This window comes from Rhinolophus sinicus, linkage group LG04 (genome assembly GCF_036562045.2).
Source record: "Rhinolophus sinicus isolate RSC01 linkage group LG04, ASM3656204v1, whole genome shotgun sequence".
NCBI classification, from domain to species: domain Eukaryota; kingdom Metazoa; phylum Chordata; class Mammalia; order Chiroptera; family Rhinolophidae; genus Rhinolophus; species Rhinolophus sinicus.
In genome coordinates, this window is record NC_133754.1 from 107,761,579 (window position 1) to 107,787,779 (window position 26,201).

Here is a 26,201-nt window from a genome sequence, read left to right on the forward strand (position 1 = left end):
TATGTGTATATATATATATATGTACATATATATATACATTCATATGTATAGCTATATACATATATGTGTGTACATTTATATATTTAAAGTAACACTTTGAAGTCTATCTTGTATGATAATATAGCCACTTCTGCCTTTTTTTTTATTACTATGTGCACGGTATAGCAGCTTTCTTCATCCTTTCACTTGCAACCTGCCTATGTCATTATATTTAAAGTGAGTTTCTTGTTGATATTTTGTTGATTCAAATTTCTAATCAGCCTGCCAATTTCTTTGGCATTTGGTATTTTAACTGGTATATTTTGACCATTTTTATTAAAATAATCCTTTATATTAGGGCTTAAGTCTGTCATTTTAATTTTTATGTGCTGTTTCTGCTCATTTTAGTCTTTTTTCTTTTCTTTCTCCTGCCTTTCTGTGGGTTTCTTGAACAATTTTTAGAATTCCATTTTGATTTAACTATTGTATTTGAGTGTGCCTCCTTGTATAACTTTTTTTGGTAGTTTCTCTAGGTATTTCATTATATATGCATAAATTACCAGTCTACTTTTAAAATAAAGTCCCTTTACTTTCCTCATTTATAGTCATCTCAAATATTTCCTATTCATGCATTTAGAAATACATCACACTGTGTTGTAATTTTTATTTTCATCATCAAACATGATTTAAATAATCCAAGGAGAGAATGAAAATCTGTATTTACCCATATTTTTGCTTAGTGTGTTGTTTTTTTCTTTCCCAGTATTTCAAGGTTTCTTTTTCCTTTTTTTTCTTTCTAAATTAAAGTTTATTGGGGTGACAATTGTTAGCAAAGTTACATAGATTTCAGGTGTACAATTCTGTAATACATCATGTATATCTCACATTGTGTGTTCACCACCCAAAGTCAGTTCTCCTTCCATCACCACATATTTGACCCTGTTTACCCTCTCTTAGAACCCTCTTCCCCCCTTACCCTCTGGTAACCACTAAACTATTGTCTATGTCTATGAGTTTTTGTTTCTTCATTTGTTTGTCTTGTTCTTTTGTTGTTTTCAGTTTTATATACCACATATCAGTGAAATCATATGGTTCTCTACTTTTTCTGTCTGATTTACTTCACTTAGCATTATAATCTCAAGATCCATCCATGTTGTTGCAAACGGTACTATTTCATCTTTTCTTATGGCAGAATAGTATTCCATTGTGTATATATACCACAACTTCTTTATCCATTCATCTATCGAAGGACACTTTGGTTGTTTCCATGTCTTGGCCACCGTAAATAAAGCTGCAATGAACATTGGAGCACATATGTCTTTATGGATAAATGTTTCCAGATTTTTTGGGTAGATACCTAGGAGAGGGATTGCTGGGTCACGTGATAATTCTTTTATCATTTTTGCTCTGTTTAGAGAACTTTCTTCTGCCATTCGTTTAGAGTAATTCTGCAGGTAACAAACACTCCTAGTTTTCCTTCATCTAAGAATGTCTTGATTTCCCCTTCATTTCTGAAGGACATTTTGGCTGGATATAGGATTCTGAGATGATAGTTCTTTTCTTTCAACACCTGAACCATATTATGCTACTTCTTTCTGGACTCCATGGTTTCTGATAAGAAATCCCCTGCCATTTGAAATAATTGTTCCCTGTAGGTAAGGTGTTCTTTTTCTTTTGCTGCTTTCCAGATGTTTTCTTTGTCTTGTTTTCTGACTATAAGATATCTCGGTTTGATTTTTTGGGGGGGTTTCATTTTACATCATGCATCTATAAGTTTATGTCTTTTGCCAAATTTGGGAACTTGTCTTCAAGTTAATACTTCTTAGAGTACTTTTTCAGCCCAATGTCTTTCTCCTCTTATCTTTAGACTCTTATTGCATGGATATTAGAGCTTTTGTTATAGTCCCACAGGTTTTTGAGCCTGTGTTTATTTGTTTTTTACATCTATTACCACTCTATTGTCCAGATTAGCTAATTGCTAGTTTTCTATCTTCATGTTCATTGATTATTTCTTTTATTGTTATAATCACACATTGAGTTTTCTATTTTGGTTAATTTTATTTTTTACTTCTAAAGTTTTCATTTGGTTCTTCATTATATTATCTATTTCTTTGCTGAGACTTACTATTTTTTTCCATTGTTTCAAGGAAGCTCCCCTGTTTCCCTGAAAATAAGACCTAGCCAGACAATCAGCTCTAATGCATCTTTTGAAGCAAAAATTAATATAAGGCTCGGTCTTATTTTACTGTAATATGAGACTGGGTCTTTAATATAATATAAAATATAATATAATACTGGGTCTTATATTAATTTTTGCTCCAAAAGACGCATTAGAGCTGATTGTCCAGCTAGGTCTTATTTTTAGGGAAACACGGTCATAATAGCCTGTTAAATCTTTTTTATGATAGATGACAACTTTGTCAGATAATTCTAAAAGCTCTATTACCTTGGTCTTGGAATCTTTTGATTGCCTTTTCCTCATTCAGTTTGAGATCTTTTCTGGTTCTTTATGTGATGAATGATTTTCTACTGAAACCTAAGCTTTTTGGTACTATATTATGAGAATCTGGATCTTATTTAAACCTTTTGTTTTAGCTAGTTTATTTTGACACTGGTCCACTAGAAGAAGTGGGGAGTGCCAGATTAGTTCTGCCAAGGGTGACCTCCTCTGACACCCCATGAGTGGGTCTTCATTTCTCTTAGGCAGGGTGGGAGTTCTGACTCCACATGAGGACATCTATGATAACTCCCTGGCTAGGACAGGTAGGTGTGTCTTGTGACATCTTCCCCAATGTCTTCCGACAACACTACTGGGAGAAGGGAGTGGCCTTGTTATCATAGGCAGGTAGGGAAAGTCTTGACTATCCACTAGGCCTCCTGTCATCACTCCTGTTGTGACACCTTACTACTGCTGGTTGGGGGTCGAAATCCAGGCTCCCATGTATTTTCCATGACATCACCTGGTGGGGTGAAAGTCCTGACTACTTAGTCAACCTTTTATGACACTATCCTGGTAGGGAGAATGGATTGGGGTAATTAATTATAGCCTTGTGAGGGTAGAAGTCTAGGATCCCCACTTGACCTTTGTTAGCATTTTAAATAGTGGGACCACAAGTTTTTATTATAGTGGTATATGGAGTAGATCAGTTATTGTCTAAAGGTTTCCTTTTGTCTAAAGGTTTTCTGTCTTACTAGGCTGCCCCTTCCTGCATCCTTTAGCTAGAGAGATTAGGCTTTCATTGGGAGAGGGGACTTTTTTTTTCAATTTTTATTGGGGAATATTGGGGAACAGTGTATTTTTTCAGGACTCATCAGCTCCCAGTCAAGTCGTTGTTTTCACTCTAGTTGTGGAGGGTGCAGCTCACTGGCCCATGTGGGAATCAAACCAGTGACCTTGGTATTATGAGCACTGCGCTCTAACCAATTGAGCCAACTGGCTGCCCAAAGAGAGGGGATGTTTTAACTGTGGTAAAAACCATATAACATAACCATTTTTAAGTGTACTGTTCATACTTAACAAGGTGAATATAACCTTGTTGTGAAACAGAGCTCCAGAACTTTTTTATTTTGCAAAACTGAAATTTCATACTAAAAAAAAACAACTCTTTTCCTCCTCCCCCCTGCTGGTATAACCACTATTCTACTTCCTGTTTCTATGAAATTGACTACTTTAGATAGCTCATTAAGTGGAATTATACAGTATTTGTCATTTTGTAACTGACTTATATCACTTAGCATAATTTCCTCAAGATTCATCTATATTGTAGCATATGACAGGATTTTTTTAACGAAACTAAGAACTTGACAAATCATTAGCTAGATTAAGTAAGAAAAAAACAGAAAAGACTCAAATAGATAAAATCAGAGATGAAAGAGAGAACATTACAAAAACCACAGAAATAAAAAGGATTATAAGAGAATACTATGGAAAATTCTATTCAAACAAATTGCATAACCTAGAAAAATGGATAAATTCCTAAACACTCATAATCTATTATAGTAAAATCGAATCATGAAGAATAGAAAATCTAAACAGACCAATAACTAGTAAGGAGATTCGATAACTAATCAAAAACCTCGCAACGAAGAAAAGCCCAGGACCAGATGGCTTCACTGGAGAATCCTACAAAATAACTACAGAGGAATTAACACAATCCTCTTGAAATTCTTCCAAAAAAATTGAAGAAGAGTGAATACTTCCAAGCTCATTCTCTGAGGTCAGTACTACCCTGATACTAAAGCCAGACAAAGAAAGTACAAGAAAAGAAAATTACAGACAAATGTCCCTGGTGAAAATTGATGGAAAACCCCTCAAGAAAGTACTAGCAAACCAAATTCAACAGCATATTATTAGGATTATACACCATGACAATGTAGGTTTATTGCTAGAATATAAAAATGATTCAATCCCTATCCCTCCAGCCCTCAGCCAGAGGCTAGTCAGTTCAGGTTCTCCCTGTATTTCCCGGATACTTTTTGAACTGCTGCCCCAGTGCTGGAGCCCAGAACAAGTGAGTTTGTGAGAGACCATGTCCATATGCAAGCCCCATCAAGAGGAATGTCTGGGACTCCAGCAGCCCTCCATCTCACTCAGACACAATCCCTGCTGTTTTTCACAGCCAGATGTTATGGGAACTTCTCTCCGCAGCACTGATGCCCCAGGCTGGGGATCCCGGTGTTAGACTGTGACCCCTCAGTCCTCAGAGTGACCTCTGCAGCTGAGATGTCCCTCCTGATTCTTAATTGCCACACTGTTGGTGTGTGACCTCCCGTTCTGTATCTCTGCCTCCCTTACCAGTCTCATCATGCCTTCTACTTTACATCCTCAGTTATAGGAATTCTGTTCAGTAGTCTTTAGGTGGTTCTCAATGATGGCTGTTCTATAATTTACTTGCAATTTTGAGGTGATCATGGGAGGAGGCGAGCACAGCATTTTCCTACTCTGCCATCTTGACCAGCGGTCATAAAATATCACAGATAACTATTAATATTAATCATTTGGTAATTACATAAGGTTCAACTTAATTTGCCCTAGGATCTTACAGGGTTAGGCAAGAGGATAAGGGAAAGATTTGAAAAGACAGACGGCTTTAGAAAACTGGTGGTGAGCCAAAAGGTCATAGCTGGAAGAAAATTATATATTTTGGGTTGAGCCCTTTGTATTTGGGTGCAGACATCTGGCTACTGACAACTATAATAATCCAGAACCCCTCTTAAAGGGTTAAAAGACTCAGGGAGAAGAAAGTCACATGGGCATTCATGCAAAGGCTATATTTTGTATCTGTTTCTTCCTCTCCACCTGAGCAGTAGGTTGCTGTCATGCAGGGTCTCTGGTCCCGCTCCCCACATAAGAACACAGGATGTGGTGAGGCCAAAAAGGAACACCCACGGAGCCATAGATACGAGAGTCATACCACTATATCCTCGCTAGAGGCTGGGTTGGAGACACAGGAAGCAGGAGCCACACAATCTGCAACCTGCCGTCCACTTCTCTCTGCCAACCAACCTCACTTGCTAGCTGCAATCTGCTGTGCTAACCGCAATCCGCGCTTGCCAGCACCATCTTCTTGCTAGCCCCCATTTTTTGCTAGCGTAGCCACGGCAGTTATATTAGTGGCCAACGGCTCACTGGTTACAACTGATGGCCAACTAGCCACAGCTGATGGCCATCCAATCACAGTTGATGGCCATTTACTACCTGAGCCAGCACCTTTCCACGTGAGGCTGAGAGCCTGGAAACAGCACTCCTGGCTCTGTCCCCACAATTGCGACAGAGTGTATTGGGCTGTGTGGCCCTGCACTCTTAGGGTCAGTGCCCCAGGCAGGAAGTGGACACTAAACATCAGTAACCAAAAACCTTCTCACAAAGAAAAGTCTGAGTCCTGGTGGATGAAAGTTCTAGATGTACTCGAGGAATAAGTCCTTCCAATGTAACAAAATATTTCATAATAAAGAAACATATTCTTGAAAATAAAGCCAGGAAAGAGTGTTGCATCTTGTCAAATGCTTTTTTTTTTTTTTTTCATCCATTAGAATGCTTATGTAGTTTTTGTCCTTCATGTGGTATTATATATTACATTGATTGATTTTGAAAATATGTAGCCATGGGTTCACATGCACATAAAATTCATTTTCCCCACCACTTTGCATGCAAACCATTTCTTGTCTATCACTCTCTTTCCCATTCTTCTTCTATGCTGCTGTTCATCATGAGCCCGACTTAGGAAAAGGGAGAGACAGCCAGGATCCACTGAAGGCACCATGGGACTTGTTAAACATTGTAATGCTTAGATTGCAAAACAGCAGATAAGCAGCCTAATCAGCATATTTTCATTTAGTATGTCCATATCATCCCCTGTTTGAAGAATATTTTGATAATCCAATTTCATAGTCAGAGCTATCTATACTAGATGAAAAGTGCTTAATCATATTTGTCTTCTTTCAAGGCAAAGATCATGAACTTCACATTTTACATTTAAAAAAATCAATTGAAACTAAATATCTATCCGATGTCCTTTGGACATTTGGATGTCTTTTAAAAAAACATTTTAAAAGTTCTGTAAGTAGTGGTATTCTAGACAAACAGAATATAAATGTCCAATATGGTTTTCTATGTTTCTAAATAATACTGGGAAGGTAGTAAGGGGTGCTTTACTTCATAATAGAGGAAATAAGTTCCTAATTTCTAGTCCTAATGTGAGTATTAATTGTATGCTATTTGTCTTTTCTATTTGGAAATAAAATGTGGGGAATTATTATCTTTTAACTTTTATTTAATAGAAGGATGTTATTTGCAAATGGAAACTGCATATTTAATTAGTGATCCAAAAATCCAACTCTGTGGGGGGGGGAATCATTTTTAATCAGTTTTGAGTATATAGCAAGCATTCAACAAATAATTTACTGACTATTAAATTATTGTTCTCTGGCAAAGGTTTAAATATCTACATTCATAGGTATTTTAACTTGTAGTCAGTAGATATTAACACTTTTGTGTTTCATTTTGTGTTTGATCATTTAGGAGTGATCAAACAATTGTGTGATCAAACAATATGGTGAATGCAGCTGCCAAATGCCATCCAACAGAAAGGCAGGGATCTTCAATATGGGAAGTGGCTCGTCGAACCTTAGTTACAGTGTGTGACAAGTTTCAACTTGTTTGGTGCAGTCAGTCAGGTGAGAGCTATGGTTAAGAGAAAGTGTGTTTTAAAGTGTGCCATAAATCATTCTCCATCATGACAATGCTTTGAGTCACACATTCCTTTTGGTATAGCAATTTCTGTCAAATAAAAACAGGATGCGGTATCCTCATCCACCTTATTCAGTGGATCTGGCACTGTGTGATCTCTGGTTCTTACCCAAAGTCAAAATGACAATGAAAAGTAAACATTTTGAATTGATTCAGGATATTGAGGTAGCCATGACAGCATAACTAAAGACACTCAGGAAAGAGGACTTCCAGAACTGCTTCAAAAACTGGCAAGAATGACGGAATAAGGGTGTTTGAAATGAAGGGGAGTGTTTTGAGGGGGATTAATGGCAATGTATCTTTTACTGTAATAAAATTTTTAAATTTAAACATTTACTGTATCTTTTGATCACACCTCATATATAGCATCATAAATAATATTAATAGATTATAATGTTTTCTATATGAGTTCTGACAGTTGAGTTCACGAACTCATCCTAGAAAAAGTGCTATATACCTCATTGTTGAATATCACTATGGTCACCTGCGAAGTATTCCCCTTGGGAAGTTATGCACCGATGCCAGTGCCTAGTCCACCCTTCAAAGCAATTTTGGAACTCTTTTCCTGAAAAGGCCATCAGAGCTATCATCGTATTACCCTTGATGTCCTGAATGTCATCAAAATGTCTCCCTTTCAATATTTCTGTTATCTTCAGGTAAAGAAAGAAGTCATTCAGGGCCAGATCAGGTGAGTAGGGAGGGTGTTCCAACACAGTTATTTGTTTACTGGCTAAAAGCTCTCTCACAGACTGTGCCGTGTGAGCTGGTGCATTGTCGTGATGCAAGAGCCATGAATTGTTGGCGAAAAGTTCAGGTCATTTTCATCTAACTTTTTCACGTAGCCTTTTCAGCACTTCCAAATAGGAAATTTGGTTAACTGTTTGTCCAGTTGGTACAAATTCATAATGAATAATCCCTCTGATATCAAAAACGGTTAGCAACATTGTTGCAACAAGTTCATGAACTTAATTGTCAGACCTCGTACATATTGTAGAGATAAACTAATACACACCACTACAGAATGTGTACATTTGCACATTTTTTAATATTTAGGGGGAAAACAATATAATTTCATAATTCAAATTTTGTTCAACTCTTCTTAAAAATATTTTCCTAATTTAATTCAAAGATGTTATTAACAAATAAGTAGGAAAAGTTTACAAAATCAGTAAGGGAAAGTAAATGATGCATCACTGCAATTTTGTACAAATATTTTATTTTCCCTTTAGAGAAGAGTGCAGAGTGCAGTGGGTTTCACTATTTATAACTCTGTAAAATTTGAGCTACTGAAGTGATGTGGTCTTTTAGAACATATGACGATCACTTGTTAAAGTGGCAGTAGTTTTATGATGATTACGCTATGCTATGCGTTCAACAAAGCCTATCATTTCTGCATTGAATCCTTCTCTAATCTGCACAGATGTTTGGGAAAAAAGTATGTATATCATTCACCAAGGCAAGTCCTTCCTATATTACTATATTGAGATCATAAGAACCTTTATTCATGTAAAGGAACATCAATATAGATTCAGTGTTGTGGTAGATGGACTTTAAGGAGGTCCGTATGATCTCAGCCTGCTGGTTCAAGTCTTTCCAAGTAAAACAAGAAGAAAAAAAATGAGAAAAGATAATACAGAGGATATCTTTTTCCATTCTTACAAAAACCCACAAAAACAACATTAAAGTAAGTATACACTCAAAGAAATAGCGAGGCTGAAGATACATAGTTCTTGTGGTCCTGCGGTGGTGAAAGTAAGCAACGTATTACCTGGCAGGCACATGGCAGGTGGGGTATGTGGAGTGCAGCACATTTTTATTATAAATGACTATTGAGTGAAAATAGTGGCTCCATACAATTATCTAATGACCACTGTCACAAAAGTAGTAATTGGAAAAATTCCCATAGTTAATATGAACTCTTTGCTCTCCTAGTATGCAAATATACCCTACTATGAAATGAACTAGTTGATGTTGGATGCACTATTGGAAACTGACTGCAAGATCCTAGAATCCTGACTACAGTGATAGATTTAGTTCAGATCATACAATCTGCATCCCCCTTAGAATAAGCATCCTTCCAGTAACATTCCAAACAGTAACTAGATGAGATGGTAATTCAGGGAATGGTTTGCCCAATCAGTTCAAAATATAGAAAGGGAAACGGAGAGCTTCAGGTCAAAGTGTGACTTTCCCTTTAATAAATAAAAGACAGTCACAAGAAATCAAAAGATTGTTGTGATAACCTTTAGGAAAAGAGAATCACAGGATTACAAAGAAAAGTGACCCAATCACTTCACATTTAAAGGAAACAAATTTAGGATTATATTTCATTCAGATGAAATGATGAAGGATACATGTGCAGTGTTAAGTATAGAGTTTCTACATGGGAACAAGTTTAGTTAGAAAATGTTCATTTTTGTGAGATCATTAGGTGATCAATATTATAATCTACAAAGACTATAATGACAAATCACAAAGAAAAATAAGCAAATCATAGCAGATTGATTGGAATGCTTTACACATTTTGCTACCTATGAATTTTCTGTTCGATAACTAAACTCAACACTAGAATTTCAGAGCCTACATTCAATACTCAATTTCATTACTAAAATATATCCATAATGATTTTAAAAAGATGAATAATAAAAACAATCAGCCAAACCCCCCTCCCCCCACCATCCCCAGGTTTCTAATGCATTATGGGCCACTGGGCTCTGGTTCACAGGAAGTTGGAAACCCAGCTGAAGGCCATTTGAGAAGCACTTCCTGGTTTACAAATGTCATCAGGGGATTGATAAAGGAATCATAATGTAAGTTTCCACATAACACGAAACATTAAAGCCCAATTTTGACTTTTATAAAGTTTTGTGTCACATTTTTAAGAGACTAGGGCCACAGCTCAAGTCCTTATTCTCACTCAAAACCCAAGGTCATTATGTAAAACACATTTCAGTTTTAGGAGATCAGGTCAGAACAGTCAGAAACTGCCGAGTGCACCTAAGTCATGTTACATCAGTAGATCATTAAGGAGCCCTGGGCAGAGCCTCCTGGGACTGGGCTTGAGTAAGCTGAGGGCTCAGCATCCCCACCGCCTGTCCCAGGAGGACAAGATTGGGGCTTTCTCCACTGGCAGCTCCTGGCTTGACAAGAAAGTCCCATCATCACAGCAGTAAGTAAAACCACTGCTGCCGATCAGAAGAAATACTCTTTCTGGCTTTCATTGACTGTACTTTGCATGTTGAGTTCACGTTTCAGAGCGGCCTCAGTATTGTCTCCATTTTCTGGAATATTCGACTCATTTTTTTGGTATAACCATCTCTGTTGATAAACACGTATTGCTATGGCAGTGGTGCAGAGCAAGGTAAATATCACAACTGCTATCACACCTAGTGAGAGAAGAGAAAGGAAAAACACAGAACACAAACTGTAAACGTTGGCCTAACTGGAATCTATCCTAGCGTTGTTTATATCATACAAACAGATGGTTCCCAACTTACAGTGACTCGGCGTTCAATGTTTTGACTTTGCCATGGTGCGAAAATGCTGCTCATTCAGTAGAGACCACTAGGCTAAGCTATGATGTTCGGTAGGTGATGCATATTATTAAAACATGCATTCTTGACTTAGGATATTTTTAACTTACAATCAGTTTATTGGCATGCAATCTCATCATAAGTTGAGAAGCATCTGTACAACACCAGACAATTTGAAACCAAGGGACTTATAACATGAAGGTTACTTCTAAGTCCACACAACCTTTAGATACAGCAGTTTTATGCCTTTATCCTAGACAAACCATGACTGGATTTCATTTAGTACAGTCACACTTAAATTCAGAAACACAATATGGCCTCTTAGGTCATGCCCACACTTCATACTAATGAGCAAGCAGGTCTTAATTATTTTAAGAGTATAGAGTGTTTAGCTCATTCATAGAGTAATTATGTATAAGTATTTTAATAAAATTTGATTACATTTTGATGCTGATGTACTGCTGAACTATAGTACTGTGGTACATATACCGCTATCTCCACCAGGCCAATGGAGTCCTAAGTGATCTCTGCCTGGGAGTGGGGGTCCACACCTGTGTGCGATCCCCTCCTTTCCTTGTGGGTGGGGCCCGTGACTTGCTTTTAACTGGCAAAAAAGGATAAAGGTGATGAGCTGTAGCTAAATACGTGTATCTGACTTTGTAATTATGTCACATAAGACTGTGGCACCTGTCTTGCTGGAGTCTCTCCCTTTCTGCTGGCTGTGCGGTGGAAAGAGCCATGCTGAGAAACCCCACATGGCAGGGAGCAGCAGGCGGCCTCTCAGTGCTAAACGCAGGCTCTGGCCAGCAGCCAGCAAAAATCCAGAAGCTCTCAGTCCTTCAGCTGCAGGACACTGCATGCTACCACCAACCATGAGAGGCAGGAAGTGGCTCCTATCCCAGTGGGACCTAGAGATGAGACCCCCACCCTGGCTGACACCTTGATGGCAGCCTCACAACACCCTGAGCACAGGACCCCAGTGAGTTGTGCCTGAACTCCTGACATGCAGAAACTGTGAGATAAAAATGTGAGTTGGGTTAAGCCGTTTAGTGGGTGGTAGTTTGTCATGCAGCAATAGGTAATTAATATACCACAGTATTGCTAATATTCAGTTAGATGGAAAATAGATTACTTGACATCTTGTATTGGAAATGTTTCAAGTATTGAAAACATTAGCAATGTCAGTGGTTCCCAACCTTCGCTGCACAGCAGACAATAACTCAGAATCTTTGGGTGGGAGGCTTGGACATCAGCATTGTTTTAAATGTCTCTCAGATTAAATTAAAGCACTGCCAGGGTTGACTCTGGCAAGCTAGGCTGCAAAATGTTGACTTAAGCTATCATATTAGTGAAGAATGAATGTCCAATCTATACTGCAACAAATACGTACAAAGAAGCATTCATTAGTCAATATACTTTAAAGATTATTGATTCAGGCATTAATTAATATCTCCAATTAGGAAATGTTAGAAAATTCCTGTTACTACTTAGTTACGTAAATCAAATTTCTGTTGTAAACTGAAAACTCTTCATTGTACTCTGGGACAGACATAAGCAAGTATAATGGAGCCCAAAAGACTCAAAGCTTGGTTGTGCGTAATTAGTCACAGGAATTCCTGAGCACTGCTGCTAGGGACCCAGAGCCCTCCTAAGCTGGGAGGAGGTAGCATATTTATGAGTTTGTGAATATTCTTAAATATTCAAAGGTAGAATAACCATGATGTGCAATATATTTTGCATCTCACTTGGCAACAATACTTTTAACTATTTTTATGTTTAGTTATAGAACTTACTTTAAAGAGCTAGATCATCACCAATTTCAGTGTCAGGGACTGGTAACTCTCAATAATAGTGACCAGGCCACTGGGTAATACATACAATTACTGTCAGCATTATACTGAAGCAGCCAGGATTTCATGTGTGTGATTGTTTATCAGGTTTGGTAAGTCCTAGACAAACTTCTATCTTCACCCACTATCTGAAGAGATCAAGATAATTTGAATAATGGATCTGATGCATTCCAGAACCTTCCTATCAGCAACTCCCATGTAAATGTGTTTTTGACAGGTTCATGTCTGCCTGCCTCTCTATCTACACATCTGTCCCTTTCTCTTTCCATCTATCTATCTGCCCACTTACACTATGAACTCCTTGCCAGAAAGAAACTCATAGATACAGAGAACAAACTGATGGTTGCTAGGTGGGAAGGGGATTAAGGGGACTGGTGGAAAAAGGGAAGGGATTAACAAGTACAAATTGGTAGTTACAAAATAATTGTGGGGATGTAAAATATAGCATAGGGAATATAATCAATAATGTCATAATAACTATGTACGGGGTCAGATTGGTACTATATCAGGGTGATCAATTTGTAAGTTATATAAATGTCTAATCACTATCTTGTACACCTGAAACTAATACAATATTGTATCTCAACTGTAATTGAAAAAGAAAGGAAGGAAGGAAGGAAGGAAGGAAGGAAGGAAGGAAGGAAGGAAGGAAGGAAGGAAGGGAGGAAGGAAAGAAGGAAGGAAGAAACCCTCTATGATCTCTGGTTTACCTGGTTTGAATGCTGTTTAGGCTAATTCTCCTTTCCTATAGTGTTCCCTTTGTTTGCAAGAGGGAAAACGGTAATGCAAAACATAGAGAAATCCACCTATTGTCATTATCGTTTAAACAGATCAAACATTGTACACGTGGGTACAGTCTGTGATTGGTTAGACAAAGGGCTAAGAACTCTTCCTAGAGCCATACACTGGAGGTCAATATACTCAGCAGCTGGCAAACCAGGGAGCAACCAGCCTCTGCACAGATTGAAGCCAGGTGCAAGTGAATTGTGGGGCCCAGGAAACTGAGCTGTTGTGTCCCTGAGATCTTCCCTACTAGGTTCTCCATTCCATCTATCAGGACCCAGTAGGATTTCTCAGGGGAATGACACTGGCTACTTAACTTACTTTGTACATCTTGCCACTGATATTTAGCCAAAAGCAATAAAGCTCCAAAGACCCCATGTTTTGTTCTATTATCAATTTGACTATTATCTTTGCTTTCTCTAATAAAAGGGCAAGTAAAATATTTTACAAATTTTCAGACTCCTGTTCTGAAAATATTAATCACATTTAAGATGATTTATTTTAAATTGGCTTTTGCATTATAGCGAAATCTTTTCATTAAAAAAACAAATTAGAGTGATTTAGGATTATGATTTAAAAATATTCCTTTTAGATATGCATTATGAATAACATTTATGTTTTTTGTGTGTTCTTTGAGTTATAAAATTGGGGTCATACGCCTCACTCATTACAAAAATGAAGTAGCTGAGATAGGAATGGAAATGTTAACATTCTTACATAGATTTGGTCAGCCCTTTAAAGCGTCTGAATTTTTCCTAATTGTCTGGAGAAAACTTGGGTCTGGATGAATGCAGGTAAATGAACGGATCCAATCTGAACAGGTGAGCAGCCTCTTGAACAGTGGACATCCAGTCAATCACCCACTCTATGAGCAATTACCTTATTTTGGGGTAGCAACAGAATAGACGGCAGTTTACTTCCTCCCCACCAAGGAGAGTTTGCAACTGATTCATATTTCAACAATCTAATTAAGTGAAATAAAGTGTCTTTGAATGATAAGGGAGATTTGAATATTCCATTTTTGAGTCAGACCTGGATAAATTCAGTTTCAGAGAATATACTGAAAATATTTAAGGTGCAATTCTATCTATCTATCTATCTATCTATCTATCTATCTATCTATCTATCTATCATCTATCATTGTCGCCTAAGTTAAGATTAATACTAATTAGAAAAATGCCAATTTGCATAGTTTAGGAGCTTCTCCCAATATATGTTTTATTTTTAATATTATTTTAAAATGTTTTGGGCTAATGGACTGAGAGGTGCATGACTATTTTGAATGGAAAAACTAAAAGTAAATGCTATATATACCATGTTTATAACGAAAATAAGATCTAGCCGGACAATCAGCTCTAATGCGTCTTTTGGAGCAAAAATTAATATAAGACCCGGTCTTATATTATAGTATATTATATTTGCTCCAAAAGATGCATTAGAGCTGATTGTCCGGCTAGGTCCTATTTTTTGGGAAAACACGGTATATATATATATATATATATATATATATATATATATATATATATATATAATGTGTTTATATATATACATATAAATAAATTTATATATATATATATATATATATATATATATATATATATATATCCCCTGACAACTATCAATATGTTAATGGCTATTTTCAAATGAAAAACCTTCTCATTATTCTACAGTTGGCAACTACTCTTTAAAAACTGTTTCAGTGGAACCATCAGTTCCTTCTTCAGAGATGCTGAATTCAGTATGACAGGTAACCCCCGTATGACATGGCACTTCTATAACCCAGTTTCGCTCTAACATGGTTCGAGAATTAGAGAGATCCCCAAACACGGAACATAATAAAAACTTAATAGTGATGACGAAGAAAACATTATTTAATACATATTAATATGTTATACTTTTGGTGAAAATTGCTTTAATCAAGATATTTCATTTAATTATAAAAATATGATACTTTGTTTTTTTAATTTTTGGAACCTAACCCTCTTTTTTGTACTAGTTCTTTGTTTCGCATAACACGGCATTTTTAGGAGCCTAACAACCGTGCTATACGGGGGTCACCAGTACATCAAAACATCAGCAAATATGTATGGCCTGCCACTGATGTCCCCATCAGCGCGGATTCTCTTGTTTGGATTATGCTAACAGTGACAACAACGCCAAGGACCGGGTCCTCCGCGGCCCTGTTACCTCCAATGACCGCGGAGCCATTTCTGTCCGCATTGACCAAGGGCTCTCCCTCATCTGTTGGTCCAGAACGACCTATAGTAGAAAAAGGCAGAATGACAGGGGCGAGTGGAAAGGAGGACTTTTGAAAAATTCACGAACAATTGAAAGCGGACAATTGCAGCCATAGAAATGAACGTGAACCGAAGAAGTGAGAATGGAAAGACCAGAGAAGGAGAAGGTGAACCAACAGAGGACTTTTGGAAGCCTCCGGGATGCAGACCGGCGGGAAGACCGCGGGAGGAGGGCCACGCACCTGCGCCACCTGCGAGTGGCCCGGTCGCCTCCCGCGCTGGGGCTCCGGGCCCCGCCCCCTGGGCACAGCGGGACGCGGCCACCTGTCCGAGGACGGTGACTGGGCCTGGGCCGCCTGGGTGCAGCGCCGCCTTCAGCGGGGTGGCGGGGCCGAAGCGCACAGAGGAGAGGCAGCCGGTGAAGCCCCGCGCGCCGGCTCGCAGCGTGTCCGGGTCCGCGCCGGGGGGCTCTGCGGGCACAAGAAGAGGGCACACAACGTTAGGGCGCAGGGACCAAGGGCTGGGACGCAGGCAGAACCGCATCTGCACGGCAACGAGAACTGAACCTCTTTCCGAAGCCTTGGCTAATGACCTGGGGACTACCTGCCCGCCAGCTAACTGCAGTTTCCCTAGCTGCATTCACGGTTACAAACGAATGAAATCCCCTGTCACTTCGTTTTTCAAATGATCATTAAACTGGGCAACCTAAATAAGCAAACTAAACAGAAATAGTCTCAGAGACACAGAGAAAAAACTGAGGGTGGCTAGATGCGAGGGGAGTGGAGATGGGGGAGAAGGTGAGGGGATTAGAAAGTGCAAATCAGTAGCCACAAGATTGCCACGGGGATACGAAAGACAGTTTGGGGAATATAATGAATAATGTTGTAAAGATTTTGTAGGTTGTCAGATGGGCACTTGTCTTAATAGGGAGACCACTTCATGGACGGTGTAGATGTCTGATCACTGCACTGTACACCTGAAGCTCAATAATATTGAATGGCAACTATAATTTAACATATATATAGTAACAGGATATGGAGTACAGCATAGGGAATAGTCAGTGGTACTGTAACAGCTGTATAGGATGTCAGAGGAGTAGTACATTGGGGGAGGATTATCACTTTGTGAGGGGTGTAAATGTCTATTAGGTTGGTGCAAAAGTAATTGTGGTTTTTGCAGTTATTTTTAACCTTTTAAACAGCAATTACTTTTGCACCAACCTAATATTACATTGTTTTGTACACCTGAAACTAACAAAAAAATATTTTAAAAATCATTAAAATGTTTTAACAGGATTTGTGGCCAGTAATCAAGGTGGTCACAGTGAAATGTTTGTCGGGTTTGTGTACAGTAGCGTTCTGGGATCCCTACTGCAGTTCTAATCTTTACGCTTCCTCAGAAAGCTCCACAGAGAGGGAATGGAGACAAACTATAATGTACTACTGATGTTTCTTTCTTCAGTAATAGCTATAGAAATGAAGCTAGGTTATTTGTACCCTACCGCAGGAGCCCCCTGGGAGCTCCACACCCACTCCCTCTCCACTCCTTCAACAAGGGTGGTTCCCTTTCCATAAATCGAGGCTTGCTCCCCACCATCCTGAACCGTTCCCCATTGCCCTACTACCACCTCTCCCCAAGCTGACCTAAGAGCAGCCATTACACAGGAGAGCAGAACATCAATTCATTCATTTCAGGGATTAATTATGTCCCTCTGTGCACTTGCTCAGTGGACAGTACATCGGACCAAGGGCAGTCAGTTGGAGACTTCACATGTTTCAGTGTGTCAGTCAGGGACATGTCCATGTATCCAGCAGAGGGAAACCAGTCACCAGGACAGGGCATGCGTTGTCACACCTCACCTTCACTGTGTGTCGGTCAGCTTGTTGAATCTCCTTTTCCTGACAACCATAGAACAGCTACCAAGAATTTACCAAATGGCTTCCATAGACGGGGCATTGTGCTAAGCGATTTCGAGAAGTTATTATTTAATGCTCACAGCATAACACCACAAGTGCTTTTATTCCTATTTTAAGTTAGTAACAAAAGAGTTTAGTGAACTAAGGTGCTCAAGTGGGGAGTGAGGGAGGAATCTGGTTCTAGGCCAGTTGTAGTAACCCCTTTCTCAACAGAATACTGTCTGTTTTATTATGTTAACACCTTTTGGATATGTTCATAATTCCTCAGATCAAGGGACAGGTAAATGGGGGGTCATTATACTATTCTTTCTACTTTAATGAATGCACATAAGGTCAACAGAGTATATGTATATATTCTGTAAGTGCTTTTTGGTTGGGGTAATGGCCAGTCTCTAAGTTCATCCTGGCACTCTCAGCTCTGATCCAGTCTGTTGTGGCATTGTAGTTAAACTCTCAGAGGACAATCTTTATTTCCTTTGAGTTTAACTTTGAGTTTTTGAGGGACACTGCTCTTTTGTCTCCATTTTCTGATAAATAACCATAGCTTTGTTGGATATGTATTAACCAATACATACATGCTAGACGCTATGAAAACTAAAGGGCTCTTGTTACCAAAACCATAAAGAAGAGTGAGAATTTAGAGCAGCATTTAATGGCTTGCCATTACACATTTACACTGCTACACTGCTAGTAAACAGCTGAAGCAGACCTTTGAACAGGGGCATTTGAACTCTGAAGCCAGGGTGTGTGACCACACTGCCAGCCAGCCTCGCCTGGTACGTCAGTTACAAAAGGTCACTGTTCTTGGATCATCTCACAGAACTGGTGGGAAGCTCCTGGTGGGCATGTGTTTTATTCTTGTCTCCCCCTGCACTTAGATTAGTGTCAGCTGCAAAGGATGCTTCATACGTTTTATAATCACAGGATAAACTTCATCCCATTACCACCTTTGCGAAGTCAGTTTGGGTGGTCAAATGGTTTTTAAACTGTGGCACTTTTCAAGGTGTGGCCTGAGGAGTACAGAGAACCCACCTTGTCATAAAAGATTACTGCATTGGCTCAAACTAAAAATGCACTTCCAGAGTTGGCTGCCATCTTGTGCCCCTGAGTTTTACTAAATGTCAGGGTATCTAAAGATATCCTCATTGTCACTAAAGTGAAGCAGCACACCCTGAAGCTTCTCCCTGAAGGATGGTAGAATATGGCACCCCAAAATATGCCACTTTGGCATAAGGGTTATTTTGAGCTAAAGTCACTTGAAAAACAGCAGGTGCAAGAGGGACACGCTTGACAGATCTTTTCTTCCTGAAAGTGGAGATAAAACTTCCATGAAAAAGCTTCCCCTCTCTGTACCAGGAGGAAAGAAATATTTTTATCACCAGAGGCGGGGAGTCCAGCCAGAGAAATCTGTACATACAAACCTTGTTAAAATAACTCCTATCTCCCTTTAGTCTCTCCACACATTTTAGTTACTTTTTCACAATCACTACTCTTTGTTCAACCTGGTATATAAACACTTGGGCCTATGTGCTTTTGGGGCCTTCATTTTCCAATGGGGGCTCCCACGTACATTTACAAATCTATATGCTTTTCTCCTATTAATCTGTCCTATGTCAATTTAATTCTCAGGCCCAGCCACCAACCCTAAGAAAGGACGGGTAAAGTTCTTACTTCCCTACAAACTCATGGGTTTTTTGAGTCTTATTATAGGTCTCCCCTTTTTTCTGTTAAACTTTATCTCACTATTTTAGTCTGTCATTCTTGAAAGACAAATCTGTTCTGTATTTACTCCTTCTGGCTTGATCTAACTTTGAGACTTTCAGCAAATGCATCAGGAGCCACTTGGGCTTACAAAATTCTGTTCAGTGATTTTAAAGTTTCGAAAGTAAGTGTTCACTATGTTAAAGACCTCTATAAACCACTAAAATTAGGGGCACGTTTACATTGTTATAATCATAATGAACATCTCTCTAAAACATGTAGCTATCTTGGACAGGTTGATTATATGAGACATGAAAAAGCTTTATGCACGAGGAATTTCAGGTAGATTCTTAAGTATACTGAAGTAAAATGAGCTTGGGACAACTCAACTAAATGATTATTATAAATTAAAATGGTTCTTTAAAGATTACTTTCCTTCAGGATTTTGAATTCAGACAATACATATTTCTTAAAGAAAGGCACCCTTGCTTGTATATACTTGAGAGACTGTAAAGAAGAAATAAAAAGAAAGACACTGCAATAGTAACATAGGACTTTTGTAAGGCTAAAATACTGAAAAGAACAAACAAAACGCAAAAAACTACATACAGGTCAATTAAAAGCTTTAGCCGTTGAGCAAAAAGAGTGACCAGGCAACATTGCTTTCTTGGTCAAAGTCTGACATGAGTGCTTCCAGGCCAGGGTAACACATCCAATCTAGGGCAGGCATTCATCTTAATGAATTAGACCAATTTTGTGGATTTATTTTTTTTAGAGGTAACCTAGCTTCATTTCTGTAGATGTTACTGAACTTAGGTTCAGCTGCTTGCCACTTGTGAGCCAGTGATGAAGAGACAAGAGTTGGTGGAAAGAAAAGGTTTATTCAAAATGCCGGCATTCTGGGAAGATGGCGGACTCCTGTCTCAAAGGCCATCTTCCTCATTTGGAGAAAGGCCAGAGGTTTTTTAGGTGCATAAGAAGAAGCAGAACAAAGATGATTCCTGGACACTGACATCTGGAAAAAAACAAAACAAAACAAAACAAAACAAAACAAAACAAAACAAAACGCAATGCTTCCCAGAGTCTGGTTTGTTCCAAGATAAAGTTATCTCAGACCCTGTTGTAGGAGTGAATCTCAGCCTGTTTGCCAGCAAAGCAGATGTCGATTAAACAAATTAATGAGGTATGCATGCAGCCTTGGGAAAACAAGGTCATTAAATCCAGTAGGAGGGGAGGGAAGCAAAGAAATTTAGTTTTAAACTAAATTACATTGTTTATTGAACTAGAGTGTTAAATCTTGACAATAGAAAAATACAGTGTCACTGTTACAGAAATCGTGCTATTACTGAAGAAAGAAACATTGGTAGTACATTATATTGCATTGTATTTTCCTATATTTCAAGAATCTGTACTTAATATTTATACATACAAGTATATATGGATTTGTGGGTGTGGGTGAATTTGTATGTACCCAAACAGCCCATCCTTAATCATGCAGATGTAACTCTGTGTGCCCATGTATGTGTGGGTGTGAATATTCATGAAAGGTTTAGTTCTCACAGTTCCCTATTCCCTTTATAGTTTCCATCCTGAGGTCATGGCTGTGATTCATTTTTTGATTGGAGTAATTTTCTAGTATTTTCCTCAGCTAGGATGCATAGTTAACATTTAATCTCAATCCTTTTTTGTTATCCAAAATCTTTTTTTATACTTGTTAGATAAATTATATATTACATGCTTGAGTTGCACCCCATTCTTCTTAACAATATAATGATATTGTTCCATCTTTATTTTTCCCATTGTTACAAATGAGAAGTAGGATGCTAATGCCAAAATAATTATTTTTTCATTGTAATAACTTCTGTCTGGAAAGTTTGGAAGATTTTTCTCTGTAGTTTTGTAATTCAGGAATTTTCCTAGATGTGTGTCTTTCCTTGTCAGAATTGATGAGTCCTTTCAATCTGCAAATTTTCCTTTAGTTCAGAGAAACTGCCTTTTTAAAAAAAGTACACAATTATTGTCTTGGCTTCTAATTGTTTTTCTGGATCTCCAATTATTCACGTTAGATATCTGAAAGCTAAATTCCAAATAACTCTTATTTTCTCTCCTAATTTCTATCTTTGTCTTTTTGCTCTGTAGTTAGATATTTCACCTACATAATATTCCAGGCTAATATTTAAGGATAATCAGTGATGATTCTTTCCTTTAGACCGCTCAGAGAAATTTTGAAAAATCATATTTAATTCCGTGTGTGTGTGTGTGTGTGTGTGTGTGTGTGTGTGTCTTTATTCAAATCTCCTTGAGTGCCAAGTTTCATCCTAGTTGTTCTATCTTCTTCAATACTGTTGTTTCCTCGAAGAATAGTCTTCATGGCCATGAAGCAACATAATGTTTAGTAAAGAGCGGGCTAAAAACCAAGGATACACTTCACTTCCACTGCAATTTTGAGTAGAACCCCTAAATCATTTCAGATAAAAACAGAATTAATCAGTTTTTTCCTCTTAAAAATGTCTATGGTAAGAAATCTTGACAGCACAATCAAATTTCCAACCATTTAGGACATAAGCATTCTCAATTATTTCAGGTGTTGGGGAGCATTGCCCTTAAAATATAGCAGCAAGTTGTATAGGTGAGATTTCTGCTTTTGTGAGGAGTGGGTGTTGTAGCAGAAGGCCCAGCATGAAAAGGAAGTGCCAAAGAACAGTGGGCAGTGCTTCTGAAATGCACTCGCAGTGAGCACCAGAGCAGGAGGAACAGGAGGCGGAGTGTTTCCAAGGTGTGCTGAGGCTCTCAGTGCACCCAAATTCACGAAACACAGCGGATGCTTGTAGAATAGCAAGAAGCAGTGAAAAACATCAAAAAAGTTAAATATGTGTATAATCCGAACTGAATACTGACTGCTTAAAACAACAGCAATACTAATGGCTTGTGGAAAAAATAACGTGTGAAAGTAAAATGAGAGGTGTAATCAAACAACATGGTGAATGATTAAATTTTTTAAAAAGTGGCAGTAAAAGACACATTGCCATTAATCCCCCTCAAAATACTCTCCCTCGCTTCGAACACACTTATCCCATCATTCTTGCCACTTTCTGAAGCAGTTCTGGAAGTCCTCTTTCGCGAGTGTCTTTAGTTGCACTGTCTTGGATGCCTCCATGTCCTGAATCATTTTGACTTTGGGAAGAGCCAGATGTCACACGGTGCCAGATCCGATGACTAAGCTGGGTGAGGACACACCATAATGTTTTTATTTGACAGAAATTGCCATATACCAGAAGCAATGTATGACACAGAGCATTGTCATGATGGAGGATAACTTACGGCACCCTTTAAAACACACCTTCTCTCAACCATAACTCACATCCGATTGACTACATTGAACAAGTTGAGACTTGTCACACACTGTTACTAAGGTTTGATGTGCTGCCTCCCATGTTGAAGATCCCTGCCTTTCTGTTGGATGGCACTCAGCAGCAGAGTTTACGGTATTTTGTGATCACAATGGAAAAACCTCCATGTCACACATCACTTCTGGTATATAGCAATTTTTTGTCAAATAAAAACATTACAGTGTGTCCTCATCCACCTTATTCACCGGATCTGGCACTGTGCAACTTCTGGCTCTTCCCCAAAGGCAAAATGATTCAGGACATGGAGGCAGCCATGACAGCTCAACTAAAGACACTCACGAAACAGGACTTCCAGAACTGCTTCAAAAAGTGGCAAGAAAGATGGAATAAGTGTGTTTAGAGTGATGGAGTATTTTGAGGGGATTAATGGCAATGTGTCTTACTGTAATAATTTTTGAAATTTAAACATTCATTGTATTGTTTGATCACACCTTGTACATGACAACAATGGCAAAAAGTGTGGGAGAAGAAATAAAATGGAAATGTTTTCAGGTTCTTACATAGTTTGGGAAGTGTAAATTAAAAGTAGTATGTAATAAATCAAGGTTTCATAATGTAATCTTAGAAGTAACTGATAAAAAATAATATAAGGAGGTACAACTATAAAAGGAATACAGGGTATGGACAGCCCAAACTGGAAACACCCAGATGCGTGTCAGCATGAGAATAAACCAACTGTGGTATATTCGTGCAATAAAAGCGGACACAACAAAGAAAACAAATGAACCACTGTTACATTCAACAGCATGGACAAATGTTAAAAGTATTTTGATAAATGAAAGCAGCTAGACTGAATTATCGAACTGCTATTTATTTTGGAGTTGATAAAACAGAGTGAATTTCATTTATGCTAAATAAATGACAATTAGAAAATACTAGACAGATCTTTTCAGTCCGTCTTTTTAACAATTCAGGGTTGGAGGGACCTGATTTTTAGAATCAGAAAGAAGTGAATTATTCCCTGTTCCCCGCCACCCCTTCCCATCACATCAAAGTATCTCCGGAACTTGGACCAATACGTGGGAAGAAATCAGAGATGAGATCAGACACCAGGCTCCTTTAACCAGCACTGCCAGCAGGTACTTACTGGAAGAATAGTCTTCAGTAAATAATATCAACTCTTCCTGCAATGACATGTGAACAGTCTCTGCCACCTTTCACATGGCAAGGCAATACTGTCAGAATCCAACATGTTTGCTGCTCCTAGCACATTAGCTCTTTTCAAAATTGTGACAAGTCTTGTCCAGCCTCCTCTTGATATGCTCTCATTCCATCTCAGTGGTCCTGAACCCTGGGCCCTTCCAGTTCTCTCCTCTCTCTCTTCCATCAAATCCTGTTTTTGAATAAACTCATTCACACTTTAGAATAAATGTCAGATAATGGCTCATTGATCCAACTCTCCCAAGTGCATGTGAAGAAAAGGCATCATCAAAAGAAATAAATCTGTATTGGATTTTTTTTATTATTGAAATATAAGTCACATACCATAAAATGCACCTTAAAGTGTACAATTCTGTGGGGTTTTAGTATATTCACAAAGTTGTAAAACCATTACCAGTATCTAACTGCAGAATATTTTTATCACTCCAACACAAACTCTGTACACATAGTGGTCACTTTCCACTCCTACCTCCCCTACCCCTATACTCAACACCTGGCGAATCTAAACTAATTTCTATTTCTGTGGACTTGCCTATTCTGGACTCTTCATATAAAGAAATCATACAGTATGTGGCCTTTTGTGTTTTTATTTCATTTAGCACAATTTTTTCAAGGTTCACCCATGTTGTAGCACATATCAGTATTTGATTACTTTTTTAGGCTAATACTCCATTATATACCACTTTATTCTTTGGTTGATGGGACACTGGGGTTATTCCCACTTTTTGGTTATTATGAATATTTCTATGAAGATTTATGTATACTTTTTGTATGTGGACATATACTTTCAAATTCCTTGGGTATATACCTGGGAGTGGAATTGCTGGGTCACATCGTAATTCTATGCTTCACATTTTAAGGAACTGCCAAACTTTTTCTACAGTGGCTGCACTGCGTTCATTCATCAAAATATTTTTAACATTTGTCCATGCTGTTTTATATTCCCCAGCAGTGCACAAGAATTTCAATTTCTCCATGTCCTTGACAACACTTGTTACTGTCTTTCTGATTATAGCCATCCTATTGCCTGTGAAATGGTGTCTTGTAGTTTTGATTTGCATTTCCTGATGACTAATGATTTTGAGCATCTTTCATGTTGGCCATTTGTATATCCTCTTTGAAGAAATTCAGATTCTTTGACCATTTTTAAATCAGGTTATCTTTTTGTTGTTTAATTTTAAGGGTTCTTGATGCATTCTGTACAAAATTTCCTTATCGGATTTATGCTTTGCAAATATTTTTCCTTGTGTCGGTTGTCTTTTCAAAAGTTTTTAATTTTGATGAGGCCCAGTTTATCTGCCTTTTTCTTTCTTTGCTTGTGCTTTTGAAGAACCATTATTTAATGGAAGGCTTTTGAAAATGTTTATATAAAACTGTTGCCTAATCCAAGGTCACAAAGACTTAACAACTGTGTTTTGCTCAAAGAGTTTTATACTTTTATCTCCTCTATTTAGGTCTAGCATCATTTTGAGTTAATTTTTATACATGATGTTAGGTAGGGGTCCAATATCACTTTTTAACTTGTGGATATTCATCCAGCTCCAGCACCATTTGTTGAAAAGACTATTCTTTCTTCATTGAATGGTCCTGGCATCAATGTCAAAAATCAATTGACCATACATAATATAGTTTTATTTCTTGATTCTCAAGTCTATTCCATTGATCATTATCTGTATCCCCATGCCAATGCTACACAGTCTTGATTACTATGGCTTTGTACTAAATTTTGAAGTCAGGAAGGGTGAGACCTCTACCTTCATTCTTCTTTTCAAGATTGTTTTGGTTATTTGGAGCATCTTGCATTTCCATATGGATTTTAGGATCAACTTGTCAATTTCTGCAAAAAAGCCTATTTGGATTTTGACAGGAATTGCACTGAATCTATACATCAACTTGGGAAATATTGCTATCTTAGCAATATTACATTTTTCAATCAGTGAACATGAATGTCTTTCCATTTATGTAAGTCTTCCATAATTCCTTCCAACGTTCTGTAGTTTATTTAAGATTTTTATTAAAAATAAAGCTAACATACAACATAATACCAGTTTCAGGGGTACACCACAGTTACTCAACATTTATGTACCTAAAGAAGTGATCACCGTAAGTCCAGCAACCATCTGACACCGTATCATGCTATCACAATATTATTGATTATATTTCCCATGCTGTACATTACATCTCCATGACTTATTTGTTGTTTTGTAGTTGTTAGTATACATTTGCACTTCTTCTGCTAAAGTTATTCCTAAGTATGTTATTCTTTTTGATGTTATTGTAAATGGAATTTCATTTCATTTCATTTTTGTGTTTTTCATTACTAGTGTATGGAAATACATTTTTGTATATTGATCTTGTATCTTTGCCAAACCTGTTTATGAA

At 38.0% G+C, this 26,201-nt stretch overlaps 1 protein-coding gene across 2 annotated transcripts in view; it reads right to left on the reverse strand.

The window, feature by feature from the left end:
• Window positions 1-9,403: 9,403 nt before the first annotated feature.
• LOC109437996 (contactin-associated protein-like 3) overlaps window positions 9,404-26,201 on the reverse strand; it is a 194,336-nt gene continuing 177,538 nt past the window's right edge. Inside the window, exons 22-24 of one of the 2 annotated variants that reach the window (XM_019717553.2) lie at window positions 15,874-16,101; window positions 15,582-15,653; window positions 9,404-10,614 (exon numbers count right to left, since the gene is read on the reverse strand). In XM_019717553.2, coding sequence (XP_019573112.2) covers window positions 10,421-10,614; window positions 15,582-15,653; window positions 15,874-16,101 — 494 coding nt within the window. In that variant the 3' untranslated portion in view covers window positions 9,404-10,420. The remainder of the gene's footprint in view (window positions 10,615-15,581; window positions 15,654-15,873; window positions 16,102-26,201) is intronic. The other variant, XM_019717554.2, reaches the window with a different exon arrangement.